At 26.1% G+C, this 17,266-nt stretch overlaps 1 protein-coding gene across 1 annotated transcript; it reads right to left on the minus strand.

The window, feature by feature from the left end:
• Positions 1-10,489: 10,489 nt before the first annotated feature.
• Positions 10,490-15,811, minus strand: LOC112681012 (NCK-interacting protein with SH3 domain). The gene is made up of 10 exons (XM_025551280.1): positions 15,533-15,811; positions 14,550-14,734; positions 14,299-14,493; positions 14,021-14,134; positions 13,469-13,783; positions 12,525-12,727; positions 11,641-11,744; positions 11,352-11,576; positions 11,101-11,273; positions 10,490-10,867 (listed from the first exon to the last, which is right to left on the minus strand). The coding sequence occupies exons 1-10, from the start codon at positions 15,573-15,575 to the stop codon at positions 10,676-10,678; spliced, it is 1,749 nt and encodes a 582-aa protein (XP_025407065.1). The 5' UTR covers positions 15,576-15,811; the 3' UTR covers positions 10,490-10,675.
• Positions 15,812-17,266: the final 1,455 nt, after the last annotated feature.

The raw sequence follows: 17,266 nt of genomic DNA on the forward strand, positions 1-17,266 counted from the left end.
TTTCAGTCTTTGGGACTGGTGCTAATATGCTCGCTGAAGTCAAGGAAAGGGACGATGTGAAAATAAAACCGATAAAATTAGAACTTTTGGAAGACGATCGTCTACACCGTTCATACTTGTATTCAATGGCATCATTTCAGACTAACACTGGTTGGTATCCAATGACACACGTCTATTTAATTTCTGAAAAAAAAAAAATCATTTAAAAACTAGAAACGTTATTATTATTTATGAAACTTTATCGATTAGAATTGAAAAATAATTTAAACACAATATTTTTTTCTGAAATATGCTACATGATAAATATAAAATTGAAAATAGTTATAAACTATAACTACCTATTTCTAAGAATATAAATATTAAAATATGTTCAATTTTTTTATGTTAGGTATACATCTAAATTAAACTTACACTATTTGTCATTTTGATAAGAAATAATTAGAATGTGAAAAATATGAATATGTCTTTAAATAATTTTCAATACTAAAGTTGACATTTTATGAAATTTTTACCTTCAGTTTTCTATTTATTAAAACATTGTGTTATATTATTATGATTATGGTTTATCATAATTTGACTACATTTTATAAAACTTATAATTATTTTAAAATATACTAGCTTGAATATTTTATAAAATATTCATCGATGAGTTTTGTCTTCATCATGATTTATGTTTAAAAGTTAAGTTTTAACTATTATTCTATATTTAAACCATCAAGCATTAACATAGTAAACATAAAGAATATAAGATAACGGCTTTATTTAATTGAGTACCGATTAGGTATAACAAATAAACAGATATAATAACGGTAAAATCTTTCAAAAAAAAACCTAAAAAATAATAGAATTGTTTGAGGCTTATAAAATGGTTTTTGTTTTGTTTAGTGGAAAAATAATTAGTTTACTATTAAAGTAATTAAAGTTAATATGATTAATTTCTATCCTATACTTTTATCTAAATGTATTTAAAAAAAACTTAATACCATATACAAAAAATAATATCTAAGTCGAAGAAAACAAGAATTAGATATAAACATTAAGTAGTTAAGAACGTTCAAAAAGAATTCATAAATATTGTAATACAAAAAAGTCACTAGAAATATTAATTAGGTCGATAGTATCGCATAAGAAAATATACACAACTAAAATTATAATAATCTATAGATATGCATTAAAATTATTTTTTATTATTAGTCTTAAAATTTTAGTAATTTCTGTTACTACTGGGCCATTATCATTACATTTCTAAAAAATAAATTTAGATAAAATAATACAGTTCATATTAATTACCTCATTGATTGTGTACATTACAATTGTTGGCTATATTATATTTAGTATTTTGAAAAAATATATTGTGTTACTTTCTATATGACTTATGTTGAGTTTCTCTCTTTTTTTCATACTTTTTGCATTCCTTGAAGATGTGTTTAATAGTGAGCATGGTCCCGCATGATTAGCATATTGATGGGTCACCATTTACCATCAAATAACCATGATTCAGTCTTGTGTGACCAATTCTAGTTTAATTTAGTTTTCTTTTCGTTTGTGATACTAATATTTGGGCAAGGCCGGCGTGAAGATAAGGTGATTCAGATGGTCGCCTAGGGCGTCATTTTCAGGGGGGCGCCAAAATTGTTTTTTTGCAAAACTTTACAAACTTTACAAACTATACAAAAATTTTGCGTATAATGACAGTAATTTTATTTTTTTTTTTTAATGTAAAATACCTATAACTTTGTATTGAAGTATTCATAATAATTATGGTTATTTCATTTAACTGTATATTAAAATAATATAAATATATTTTAAGTATATTTATTATGGTTTAGCGTAGAATGTTTTATCGTATATATTACTATAATTCCCAAATATTTGTTATCGTTCAATAGGGATCTCGTCGAGTCGTCGTGACTCGTGACTAAAAAATTAGACGATAACAAATGATGTACAAATTGAGTATAATATATCATTTTTTCTAAGTATAATGATATAACGGGTTGTTGAATGAAAAAAGTGCCAGTTAGCATTTTAGCCTCGGGCGTCATATGACTAGTCTTACACCGACCCTGAATTTGGGTTTGATTTTTGGGCGTAGGTAACACGTTTCCGCCAAAAGTAGACCTTTCCCATTTCCCCCAAATAAGATAAAATACCTATATTTTTCATGAGTTTTTCGGAAATATAAAATATATATATAAATATACACACAATATAATCAATGTATATTGTACATTTATTGTATTTAATTGTATGTTAAACCGTTATCGTACTTATGCATGTACTTTTATGTCCATTAACCATTATAATATCTAAATAATCAAATACTTTATGAACAAGTGAAAAGATGGCACAGTTTAAATAGTGCATTATAACTGCGTGTGTGTTAAAATAAAACGTAAATTTTAAAATTTATAATTCTATGGTGGCTAAAGTTATCGAAAGTAAACGTGAAAATAAAACACTAGTACTAAACAACTTTAAAATTTTTATTAGATCAGTTAACAAATATCAACTAATTATATACATAGTTACAATTTACATAACTAAGGTATCGTATATCATAATATATTATTTTTTCATTTTTTTATATCTGACCATTTTTTTAAATAAATTTTAACATTTTCCAACTTATATTGTATATATGATATAATGCCTTTACATTTATTGAATTAATAGTATATGTTAAATAAAGTTATTTCTGTGCTATAGCTTTTAATTTAAGCGTAGTATACAATTGTTTTGGTAAAAACGTGGTCAATATCTCATTTGGTAAAAATGGATATTGGTGGAAAAGGGAATGATACACTTTTGGTGGAAACGGGTATTGGTGGAAAAGGGAAAGGTCTACTTTCGGTGGAAACGGGCATCGCCCTGATTTTTTTCCTGATTGTTTATTTTGGTTTAATTTGTTTGTTTGGGTGTTCCATTTATTTTGCCAAAACGAGGTATTGTTTTCGTTAATCTGTATTCTTATATCTGTGCTTGTGGAAATGTTAATGTGTTGGGAGACCGGCAAGCGGATTACTAATTTAATCTGTTTAGCTGCCCTTTCATTGCCGATTATTCATATGTGTACTGTATGTATATTATCAAGATTAAAATTATATTATTGTTCTTTTCTTGCTTCTTCTAATCTGTATGTTGTAAAAAAGAAAAATTATTTACATTAAGCAAAACTTTTTGAAAACATTTTATGTTAATGTTATGTAATTTTAGTTAATTAACCTACAAATGTAAATTTGAAAAATATATATAATACATAATAAAAGTACAGACCTAAATAACTTAGGTAATTATAGTTTGTTATGTTCTTGTAATAATTATGTTTAATTAATATAATGTATTTATATATATTTATGTATGATTTTTTCACTCTAATTTGATCATAAAAATTGTTGGGTAACTAAACAATGTATGCACATTAGCAAAAATGTACAAATTATATTTGACTATTATTTAGTATATTTTTGTAAAATAACATAATTTTGTGAGTAAATAATTATGAGGAATAAGAATTTAAAACATACAGTGTAAATATAATTTTAACGTTTGTATAATTTTCATGTATACTGTATATACTAACAACTAATATATATGTATATATATATATATATATATATGCAGTATTTTCTTCAATGAACATTTGTTATAGATACGCTACAATAGAATACGTGTTTGATTAGATGCCAAAATTTATTTACTATGTTCACTTTCAGTATAAAAATTTTTTTCTATAAACAATATGAAAATAACTTGATTTTGTAAAATAGTAAATTTTTGTTTAAACCAAAACATCTAGCCCATTGTTGATAAAAATAAAAATTAGTAAAACTAATTATATTAGTTGAGTTATATGTTTTAATTGATAAACTAAGCCGTAAAAATAAATATATGTTTGTTAAATATATTGTTTGTAAAAAAAAAAAAAAATGGTACCAATATTATGTTACAAAAGCGAAAAAAAAGTAAAATATAGGTGAAAAACATTTCTGTAGGTGAATATTTAGAAGATTAGAGTTTAGATGAAATAAAACATGAAGTTCCCATAAAATTATATCGCCATTATAATAAGTCAACAGAGCAGGCCAAGTTTTGCGGGTGGTAGTATTACTCAGACTTAATGCGGCAAACATTCACATAAAATAGTTCTCAGAATGTTTATACGATTTAATAATAGATCAGTAGCTCAAACATAATATCCCACACAACTTATTTAGTCTTCGTAGTTTGCGGTATTCATGAATCTAATACTGGCACCATTCCGTCCTTAAAATATTAAATTATAAAATTCAAGTTTCCTAAAAACTATTATGTCATTAAATAAAAAAATTATGCAGAGATGGAACTAGGAATTTTTACGCCCGGGTAAAATGTTAAAATTACGCCCTATCCATAGACTAATAAACAAATACTCAAATAAATTGTGTTCTTATAATCGATATACAATCGTACTCATTGAGTTTTAACCTACTATCAGTATTTAACGAAGTTAAAAATATCAAATTAGTCGTTAATAATTACGAAAATTACACCCTCTAAAATGTTACGCCCTGGGGATAAATCCCCTACTTCCCCCCCTAGATCCGGTCCTGAAATTATGAAATACGATTTAACGGATTAAATAAATTATAATTTTAGCAATAGTTACATTTTAAAATATTATAATATTGTATGTGCAACCAGGAGCGGACTGGCTCCTCCATAGCGGCCCGGGAAGTTTTTTTCAAACGGTCCATCCCCTATAACTATTGGTTTTTTTTGTAACATCGACAGCGATGCCGGAACTGCTTAAACATTATATTGACATCAGATATACGATTGTATTGTCCAAGGTCTAATCTAATACACTATTACGGCACTTACGTTTGAAATACCACAAATTTTCTCAGTTTAATATTCAAATTATAATTAATATTAACAGAAAATAAATAAAACATTTTAGAAATACATGGTAATGATTATTTATTGGCTCAAGGAATTAATCATTTATGGAGTGTTTTGCTTTTTTGGTCTAAATGGTATATCACTTAAATTTTTTTTTTCTGTAGCCATTAAAACAAAAGCTTCTAGGTTGTCCTGTGTCACACTGTTTCTATAAACGGTTTTCACCTGAAAAAGAAAATTGCACTCATTTTTATAGTATAAAAAACAATTAAAAATGCAATAAATTCATTTATATTTATTTTATTATTTAAAAATGTAATGTTTACTACCTGCTTTAATTTTGAGAAGGCTCGTTCACAAGCTACTTGCGTAATGGATTAAGTTAATAATATTTTATAAGCTTTATATAGTATGCTACATATACTTTATTATACATGTTATACTTATGTAATAAAGTAATAAAGCCGCGATGATGTATTTTTGTAGCTTATTTCTTGGTTTATGTTTTAATGACTTGTACACAGAAACAGTTATAATAGTTTTTACTTATTACATATAATTTCATATAAATATAGTTTTTGTGAAGCTTGTGTAATTTTACAAATGAGTAAAACTATTTGTATTAAGAAATAAAACTCAGTTGAATTTTGAGTATAATTTATTCCATAATATTCAATACATAAGTTCAAAAAAACGATTTATAAATTTATTATATTTTATCATTCATCAAATAATAAATAATAATGAATATAGGCTGTAAAAATTACGGTCTTGCGCTGGTGGGCAACGTACATCGATTACGTCGAGATACTCAACGAGTTAAATAGACCAAAAGCTGAAAAACTATTATTATAATCTAAAAATCGTAATAAGTTACTTGTACAACCAAATTGTCCGGCCCCATAATTCGATTATTGGACCGACCCATCGGGAAATTTCCCGATCTCCTTATCTGCCAGTCCGTTCCTATGTGCAACTGAGGCAGAACTAGGGGGAGGAAGACGGGGATTCATATCCGGATGTAATATTTGTAATTTATAATTGACTACTAGTTTGATATTTTTAACTTTTTTAATGATAATTTCTTTAAAACTCAATAAGTATGATTGTATGCTTATTACTATAAAACAATTGTAGGGAAGAGTGTTTGATTCTTTGTCTATGATAGGCAGGCCCGAATTAACACTATCGTAGGCCTTAGGCCTCTAGTCCTTGCAGGGCCGTTGTCCAGTATTTAAATGATTAAGAAACCTTCTCTTTGGGAGAGGGAGTGTTGAATCTCACGCAGTGCTAAAATTTTAAAACAATAATATTTCCAACATAAAAATTAAATCTAAACTTTTATATGATAACTATTATAAATTTTAAATTATTATTATTAATTAATATTAAATTTTAAATTAAATAAAAGTTTTAACAAATGTTAAAAAAAATTCTCATTTTAATCCAAAATATATACGAGTATAATATAAATTATCAAAGACCATAAAAAAAATTGTTTAATACCAATTTGCATACTACAAAAAAATCATAGCCACACATTTTCGTAGGTCCTAGGCACAATGCCTATAGTACGCTAATATGGCCCTGATGATAGGGCGTAATTTTAATATTTTCCCCGGGCATAAAAATCTATAGTTCCGCTCTTGATGTGCAGTAGGTTACAAGATAGATTTTGAATATGATTTTTAAATAAATGTAGAAAACACTATATTGAAATAGTACCTACAGGAAAAAATATATTTATTTATTAATGGGTTATTAAGAGACACTCTCGAAGAGTAATGAGATACAAAAACTACAGTGTGCATACACTTTAGCATACAATTTAGTTTACATAGTCAAAATTAGAGATGTTATTACAAGAAATCGACATTGATTAAGAGAACTGTAATTAATGCAATTTTTCTTGTCCAAACATGTAAAAAATAATTGAAACTGATGGGTATTATAAGTTGATACATTAAGACAAACATTTTTGAAAAATAATTTTTCAAAACTAAGAAAATTTATCAAGGGACGCATGTTTCTGATTACAATAATAATTATTCATCTACTATTCTATTTCTTTCAAAATTATGAAATTTTTGTTATTTTTAGTAACTCTTTTCTAGACTTAGCGTAAATTTCAGTTGGTAAAGTTGTTTTTGTCTCAATTATCGCAATTGTTTCAAACTAAATACTCACATTGAAACCTTATAGGTCTAAACCAAGGGTCAACAAATGGCGGCCAACGGATGAATTTTAACCGGCCCGCTGACAATGAGAGAAGAAGCCAATAATTTATACGTAAATATTACTACGCGAGACTGCTGTCATAATAAATGTTGCAGGTAACTTCTTTTTGATAGATATATTCCAACACATAAATTCCTTCAACTTTAAACTTCAAGGTAAGCAGAAACTAATTTACCATTTAGTTTCAGAGGTAAATTGTTTTTGTAGAAAAATTGACTTTTTTTACAAGATGTTGGTAATGAACGTTTACATTTTCCCAACTTGAAAAAAACTTTTGATGAAAAAGACGGGATTGATATTAGACATTTTTCGAAGTTTATGGCAAATTTGAAGTCTGAATTCGAAAGACACTTTGCAGATTTCAGAAAAATCCAAAACGTTGTACAACTATTGAACAGTAGTTTTGCTTTGCAGCCTGACGGTGAATGAATTAACGAATCAGTAGAAGTTTTCAAATGCAACAAAGCAAATCTTCAAATGGAAATAATTGAATTCCAATCAGATGAAGTCCTAAAAAATTTGTATAGTGAAAAGTATTCAAAAACTAAAATTGATTCGTCATATGATGAATTTTGGTTGAAATGTGTATTTGAAAAGAAATACCAGACACTGAAATTATTGATAGTGAAAATTTGTACAATGTTTGGCTCCACATACGTTTGTGAGTCTGCTTTTTCAAAAATGAATTACATTAAAAATAAATTCCGGTCCCGACTCACCAACTAACACCTTGAAATTATGATGAAAATAGCGACCACAAACAATAATCCCAACTTAAAGCAGCTAGTTGAGAGCAAGATCTGCCATTTTTCCCATTAAAAATATTCGTAATTGTTTCACATATTTATTAAATTTAATTATATTTTCATTAATTTTAGCTACATAATACGTGTTTATTTTTTTTTTATTTATAAATATAATAGTTTTGGCCAATCGGCATATTATAATAAATATTATATACTTTGAATTATTATGGGCCGCGAGAATTTTTGGAATTCTTAATGTGGTCCACGGAAAGTATTAATTGGTGATCCCTGGTCTAAACTAATACAAATACATATTTTTATCGCATGACCTATGTAAAAAACGTAAATGGTTGTAAACTACTGTGTTAAAAAGTCTGAAATTTATGAAATTCACAAACTAACCCGTCCCAGTAATGGCGGACTACAACACTGGGGTAGATTATTTTACCCGCGGATGATACAACTCGTCTGCGATACGTAGAACTACCATTCGGTCGTGGAATGCATATTTGCAGTCACCCCTATAGCGCAGTACATCGTACTTATGAGTACATCATCCAATAAAAATATAAGAATCCTATATATTTATAATATATTAGACATACTTATTCGATTTCGCCTCAACTTATTATTATTAGACAACAACAATAATATATCTGGCACGCAATAGTATTATCGCATTTCCGATGTGTTATCCTTAAATTTACCTGCTGGTAAATTCCAACAATGAAAGTTGAAAGTGTGGCCCAGATTACATGTTCTATTTCGTTTTTTGTTGTGGCGCAAATTACCAAAATTAATTTTTAGATGTGGCATAAAATACATATTTTGGCGCAAATTACATACGCGCTTAAATGTACCTATTGGTGGCGCAAAATACCATCCTCCATATATTTAACAGTAAATATTCCCAAATCATACATTGAAAATGATACAAATATAACTTCGTATACCTATTAACTATCTATTAATTATTTTCAATTATCGTTTCATAATAAGTACTCACATTTAAAAAAAAAAATAAAAAAAAAAATTATGTTTATATTTTGAAGTTTCACGTAAAAGTAATATTAGTTAGAGGGCCTAGTTTACTTACTGCACCGGGGTGCCATTTCCTGTGCATCTACGCCACTGCATTAAATATATTTACTACCTATAGTTATTTTATGTTGCGTTTCAATTATTATTTTGTTTTTTATGTAGGTACCAATACATTTTTTAGTAAGAACCATGTATGAAATCGGTTACATGGCCAGATAACCAGGGTATATTATACGGACACTTATTTATTATTAATCGCATCACGTTTTCACTGTATTCCAAAGGAATCGGCGGTTTTCGTGCAGAGTCGCATTAAGGTCGATGCTATTCGTGGATAACATTACATGACTGTAATAATACAGAACGGAGTGGGACATAACAACTGTACGTTCCGTGTGCGCGCTTGCTCGTGCGATGACAATAATAATGTTCGTCATTACGTTCGGTAGTCCCGCGATGCATTCGCATTCAGTGGCTGTGCTTACCCTCCATATCGTCCTCGTTGAATTTTATTTTGGCGCATATTTATGAAAAAAAAAAAAAAAATTTGATTTTACTCAAATGCGTATCCTTACTTTGCCACAATCGCTCATTTCGCCAACCTCTAGTTAGGACACTGGTCACGTGTAATTATAATTTAGCTTTTACGGTTCTTGTACCGTGGAAAACGCTAAATTACTTCGTAATACCACTACTATTAATGCCATTGACGGTATATCATTTTTATAATGTACACATAAGTACCGGAATGCATTGTACTATGCGAACATGTTATATAATACAGTGCGGGAATCAGTAATTCACTTCTAAGAAGGGCGATAATTTAAAAGAAAAATATTCGAAGTCCAGAAAGATATACATACAATTAGTTTATAAATATATTTATTTTTGTATTAAAACGTCTTAAGATAAATCATTTAATAGGATATAGCATAAATTATAGTTTCATAGTAATAATTATATACATTTTATTATTTGATGACAGAAATTACTTATTCATTATTAATTTAATACGTTGTCCTGAGCCAGTATTTTTTTTAATTTAATAGTTTTGAAAAACAATTAATGCATAGAATTTTTTATAGGTGGAGATCAGTTAATTTTAAACATTATTTATTATTTAAAAAAGTTATTTTAAAGAAAGACGTTTTACTTATGTGTGTGGAATAAAACATAATATCAGTTTATTTTATTGCCATCGTTGTACAGTTCATGTACTTAACCAAAAAATGTTTTGCTCAATAATATATTGACATTAATAGTATCTATTTAGAATCTACTAATAGATTAATACCAATTTTATATGAATCAAGATAATATTTTTATTTTTAATACTTTGTTCATACAAAAAATGTTTGATACTCTAAAATTACCCTATATTTGATAATTAACTTTGGTACTAATATAATATTTTAAAAACGTGAATTAATTATGTATCAAGCAATTTAGGAGTAGAGTATAATAATAAATTATAATTTATATATTGTATATTATATTATATTATATTATAACATTGATAAATATTATCTAAAACTTTAAAAACGTTAAAATTGATTGTAATTTATAACATGGAATAGACATAAGAAGAAAAATGAATACGGTAATATTAATTAAATTTATAAGATAATATTTAGCATACACAAATAACTAATGAATAATTATTATTCATCACATCATGATTGCAAGCACTTTGGCTAATACTTAGAATAACAGCAAATAAGCAAACATTACATTCTATTATAAAATAATAAATTTTTCAAAAAACTTTATTTAAAGTAATCTGGATACTTTAAATAAATTTCCTTAATGATAGCAATATCTTGATCTTTAGTACATGAACTATCATCTGCAAGAATTTCTTGAAGGCAGTTACTTAAATCTGATAACTTATGTCCTCGTTCTAAGTATTCTGTATTAAAAATAACATTCTTACAAAGTTCTAAGTATGAAGTACGAGCCTAAACATAAAAAACAAAACAAAACAACAATACATAAATAATAATTAATTTTTAAAGATTTTTATGGCTAAGTATAACACAAATAATACCTAAAATAATCTAAGTTATACAGTTATGTCATGATATCTCGAATATTGATAACTCAATTTATTTTTACTTTTTTTTTTTTTTTAATTTCAGTACCTATAGTATCTAAGTTATTTATTTTATACCATAGTACTTTAAGTTATTACCTTTTCATTAGATGAAATATTCAATAATTGGCGTATGATAATATCAACTAAAACTTCTATATCATTAACATAAAACAATTTGGCCGTTTTTGAGTCAGCTAAAATATCATTCAACAATTTTTCTACTGAGTTTTTGGGCTTTTTCTTTAACTTTAAAATTTGAACGGGATCTTCTATTAAAATATGTAATAAAGTATAAGATTTATTTTTTTTATATGTCTATGTTTATAATAAATTATTATTATTCTAACTTTCAATATTAAGTAGTATCAATAAATTTTCAGTGAGCACTTTAGCATTATCTCTCTGGGCCAATCCTGTAAGTGTTATGTTTGATTCAATATTGGGAAACTGAAGATTATAAGACAATAATAAATTTATCAGGCATTCAGTCTTTTTTTCATCATTGGAAGATTTTAGTTCATTGTCTTCTATTTCGATAAGTACTTTGGTAACAAAATCTAAATTCATGTAATCTGAAAAATATGAAAAAAAAAATGTTACTCAGTAAAATTTTTTATTAAAATAATAATATTCTACCAAAGCATGAAGTAGGTAAAGTCTCTCCAACAGATAGAATAAGTGTGAGAAATTCAGCAAGAACTATTTGCTTGTTGAAATCATCTTTGTCATTTTGAAAGTCTCTAAAAATATAAAAAATCACACTATAGAATAACTATAGAAATTAAATTTTTGTAACCATTTTATTCTAATAGTATTGACTTAACGTAAAATATGATAAATATTAATGATTAAATAAACAATGTAGAAGTGAATTTACATTGGAAATGCAAAAACATAATGAATAAATATTATTTCTAATAGAATATAAATTTGTTTGTTTAGTAAATTGTGATCATGATTAATATTAATACTATTATAATAAATAATTAGCAATATGAATATAATTAATTGTTATTTAATCATTAAATATAAATATTAATCATTATACAAATAAACTCATTATTATTGATTACTTTTATCTAATATTACATGAATATTATTATTAAGTGCAAATATAACTATGAAGTTCTCTGTGTGTAACAAGTCACAAACTATCAATAATATTTGGAATTTCAATAAGATGTCAGGTACCTATGGGCATGAATCCAATGAGATTTTTACATTCCACTGGGTTTAAGCATGCATAAAGATTTTCTAACAGACAAGGTGTCTGCAACAATAGTTTCAATGATGTCTGGCAGTACTTCAAAAACAAAAAAAATACTTTCAATGAATTTACATCAACAATTTAGTTAAATGATTTTTTTTTTTTTTAAATAATAGGAAACAAAAGAGTTAAATATATATATACACTAAAACACTAATACATTAACTCACCCTAAATTATAAATCAATACTAATTATATACTATATTATTAAAATAAAATATTACTGAATTTATAAATGTTAACAACCAATACCTAGCTAATTCCATTGGCAGTATGGAATTTATTATAATTTCAACAACCACAAAATTGAGTTTGCATAGTTCTGAAAATATTTCAAGTAAACGCTTTTGAATAACCCATCGTAATTCCATCTGATAATATCCTAATAAATTGTTAATTGATGTATATTGATCAATTTTTAAAATGTGGTTTATAACCATTGGATCTCCATTTTTCTATAAAATAATAAAAATAAATAATTACAAAATAAACAAGGTATCTGTGATTTTAAGTATATTTACAACTATAATAACCAATATTTCTAGATGATATCTCAGAAAAAAGTCAAAGGACTTATTAAAAAAAAGGCATTGAAGAATCAAGCATATTATATAATTAACCATGGTTAAATTTTTCAGTTATGTTTAAAAGACAATGATTGAACTAATACTAGAAATATAACATTGATTATGACTATGGAAAATAAATTTGAACAAGGATATTGTAGTTTAGTTTAATAAATGAAAAACAAACTAAAATTTGACTAGAAGTAATTCCATGTCAATGGGTATCATTCAATCATTCATATGAGACAATATAAGAAGTTTAAGCAATCATACTATCCAATGTCTAGAAAGTTTGTGTGATAAATACAAGAACTTAACATTGAAGTGGATGATAAATTTTATCACCACCTGTTGATAGAAAGATGATATTCAATTAATGCTAAAAATGATGGATTTTTATATAGAATACTAAGTACTAGTTATAAGCGGTAAATTTTAAGTTTATTTTATAATATGTCATAATATACTAATTTCAATGTTATTTTACTAAGTGAACCATTTTCTAATTTTTTAAAACTCTAAATTTTTAATTTCAAGGGCATTAAATAAATAACTAGTTTTTTTTAAATAATTTTTGAAGATATTACATACCTAATATAATATAATAATAAATAAATAAAGAATGATTACCAAAATACTTGTGAGTTCTATTAAATAGTCTTCAATTTGTACATGATCATCATATATTTGCCATGAACGTTGTTGTGAATCTTCTTTAGCTGCTGTTAAATTTGCTAACAATTGTTGCATGCATAAGCCATCTTTTGTATTTTCCAAGCATTCTACAGGTAATGTTGAGCTTGTAGGTGGGAATGTGTCAATTATATCACGTACATTGTTAAGACAAGACTTCGCTGGTTCATCTACTAGATTAGACAAATATTGAATCATAACAGAAACAGCAACTTGAGAAAAATTGTAAGACAATCCTGTATGATTTCTTACCTAAAATAATAAATATTTTATTAAAATGTTATTAAACTTTTATGATAAGGAATTAAGAGATTGAAAATAAATAAAATATGTACTAGTTTTATATTAGTTAGTACTATTTAAAAAACATTATTTCATAACTTTATTATATAAAGAAATTATTTTAGTATAAAATTAAATATGAACTAATTAATTTATAAAACAGTAAAATTAAAAAAAATTATAAAAATATTAAACAAAAATTCATACTTGTTGCACTATTTCATAAATATCAGGAATAGTTATTTCCTTGGGTCTTTGAGGAATACAGTTAATTTTTTGTATTTCATTTAAAGTTTGTTCAGATAATTCAGTTTGATTACACTGTAATTATAAAACACTTAATAAAATATTTAAAATTGAGTGTATAATTCATTAAAATAAATTAAAAAATATTTATTTTAAATTTATAAGTACTCTAGTTTAATTTCATCTTTTTTTTTTTTTAACTAATTTTTATAGGAATAATATAAATAAAACAGCAAAACCTTATCAATAGTTTTGTTTTGAACTGGTGTATCCAATATGTTATGTGTTATAGTTTTCTGTTTAAATTGTTTTTGTCGTCTCAATAATGACTCATACAACTTATATTGATCAGAAGAATTATCATTAACATCAAGTTTTTGTTGAATGGTCAGCAAACATTTTTCTAAGAATGTTAAAACATGAGTATCCTTTACCTATTACAAATATAAATAATTAATGAAACATAATGATTACCAATATAATCACTTACATAAATAGTTTTCACATAATTGTATGGCACATATCCTAAATCACCAGTATGGTTTATGACTAAACACCAACTCTTTTTATCTGCAATATCGCGATAGATAAAAAATTCATCATTTGTTTTAAAGTCCAATGTTCTCTCTGAAGTACTATCTTCATAATCATATAATGCTTTAAGCATTTCATAACCTAAAAAGTGTTATACAATTAAATTCATTCATACATTTATAATATTATTTGTTTTTCAATTAAATAAAAGTACCTAAAGTTAAAAAATTAATTATATCTAACTTTTGACGATATATTCAATTATTTTGGTAGAGTAATATATTTTATACACAAATAAGCTTTCATAAGAAAATCTACTTTTCAACTTTAAAATAAACACTAAAAAAAAAAAAAAATACTTAAGATATTTTTCTACAGATTTTTATATTTATTGTATAAATCCAAGAGTTTCTTGGAGCATCAATGGACAAAATTGAATTGACAAAATAACTAATCTTATCAAATAAAAAATAATAAAATCCAAAAATTATAGTAAGTATATTATGTTGAACTTATACCATTATGCTAAATCATTCCTTACTTTAAATAAATATAAGATATGTAAGTACTTGTTTTTAAGTTTTTAGGTACAGTACTATAAATTGTACGTAGCTAATAAAAAATCATAAGTATGCAAACATAGATTTTATTGTTCATATTAACCAACACTAATCAAGTATAATTTTTAAATCAGTTATGAAAAATATGTTTTCATTAGAATTTTATTTATTTTAATTTATCATAACCATGAATGTTTTAGTTCTAAAAGAATTAATAAAAATTTGATAAATTGTATGATACCAAAGTTACTACAAGACCGAGAAGTATTTCGTAAAGTTACAAAAATTATGAAAAAAACACATATTGACAGAACATATTGAATTCAAGCAGGTACTTAAAAGAATAAAGCGTTTTATCTAATATTCATATCTAGCTTACTACATTCTGATGTATCGTTCATATTCAGCCGCGAACGGATCATACATTAACAACTAATGTCTGAAAATATGTCATTTCAACAATTAAATTGTCCCCTACATAATCGATCAATAATTATTTTTAATCTTTAGATAAGATAAAACATAAAACTATTATGATACCACAGAATAGACCTATTATGTGATGACATTTCATAGTGTTTACTGTGTTGGAATCATGATCATATCGTTGTGCATAGGACCAGATAGCGCAGCCGATGTTCGTGGATAAAAAACAGCTGATCTCCCGGGTCCATTTGGTCTTGAGTAAAGCGCACAGAAACGTAGACGGTAAATGTATAAATATTAAATTACATATTGCATCGTTTAAAATACGATGTGCTATAGTGGTATTTGACTATAGCTACAAATAAGAAAGTAACAATATTTCATTTACTACCCACTGTATGCGCATGTAATTATTAATATGACAATTATACTTGGATTGTGCACCGTTAAATATATTCCTTGAATTTTTATTGTCGTCAATTATTATTACATCAAAATATAATCAATTATATTTTATCTCGTCAAGCACATTCAAGTTTCAAGCATGTTACATGGCTTTTACTTATTTTACTTAATATTAATATTTATATTAATTTTATTTTAATTATTTAATTTATATTAATATATTAATTTATATTAATATTTATATAGATCTTTTTAACGACTTTATCGCTAACCACTATGTCGGTGCAGGCATGTATACAGGGGGGGGGGTCACTGAAATTGAATCGAGTAATATTCAAAATATCACAACCAAAGTTGATGTACCAAATGCTTTGCAGGCCTAACTTGGTACAAATACAGACAACGAATTTTTAAAAAATTATTCTCTAGATATTGGATTGTTTTTATCAACTTCTAATAATATAAATGATGTAAAAAAAAATACGATTTATTAAAAAATCCATGGACACCAACCAAAAATTACCAATTCCACAACGAAAAATAAAGGTGGCTGAAATTTCAAATAGACTGGTTAAATTATTTTCCTTGGCTTGTTTACTCCCAAAAAATATTTTATAACACCCCTCTCCCCCCGGAATTTTATTTTGTATACGTGCTTGTGTCGGTGCCTACTGTCGTGGCATTCTTCAAGATGAGCCCTGTGCACAAGCCTTGTATAGACGTATTCTGTACTTCGAAATCATTACAATTTTTGGTTTTACTTCAATTATTTTTAAATTATTTTCATCACAATTGATGAATACTTAGTTTTAATTGAATAACATTACACACCAATCAACGACCGTGTAATAATAACCAATATTGTTTAATATTTTATTGTTTGTGATATAAAATTGACTGTTGTAACAGTGCATTAACCTGAATGTAAAAAATGCGTTTTATTAAATCTCAACAATCGTTTATTGAAGCCATTTGCCATTACGGATTTGCCGAAATCATATTGATCCTGTGCGAATGGACGATTACACGCGTTGTCATGGTGGCAGTGTTCCAAGGTCACTGAAATTTTATCTGTACTAACTCCGTGTCCGCGTATACGATTTATATATGTTGTGCATTTTAGCCTGTATGTATATCTACTATATATGTATATGATGAGATCATAAATACAAATATTGGTTTTTGATATACATGAAAAAAAGAAAAAACTTCGCGTCTATGAATCGTATTATTTTTAATGAATATATTCCATGATATTCTATACAACAACCAGAATCAAGTT

This window comes from Sipha flava, unplaced genomic scaffold (assembly GCF_003268045.1).
Source record: "Sipha flava isolate LNK unplaced genomic scaffold, YSA_version1 183_pilon_pilon, whole genome shotgun sequence".
Lineage (NCBI taxonomy): Eukaryota > Metazoa > Arthropoda > Insecta > Hemiptera > Aphididae > Sipha > Sipha flava.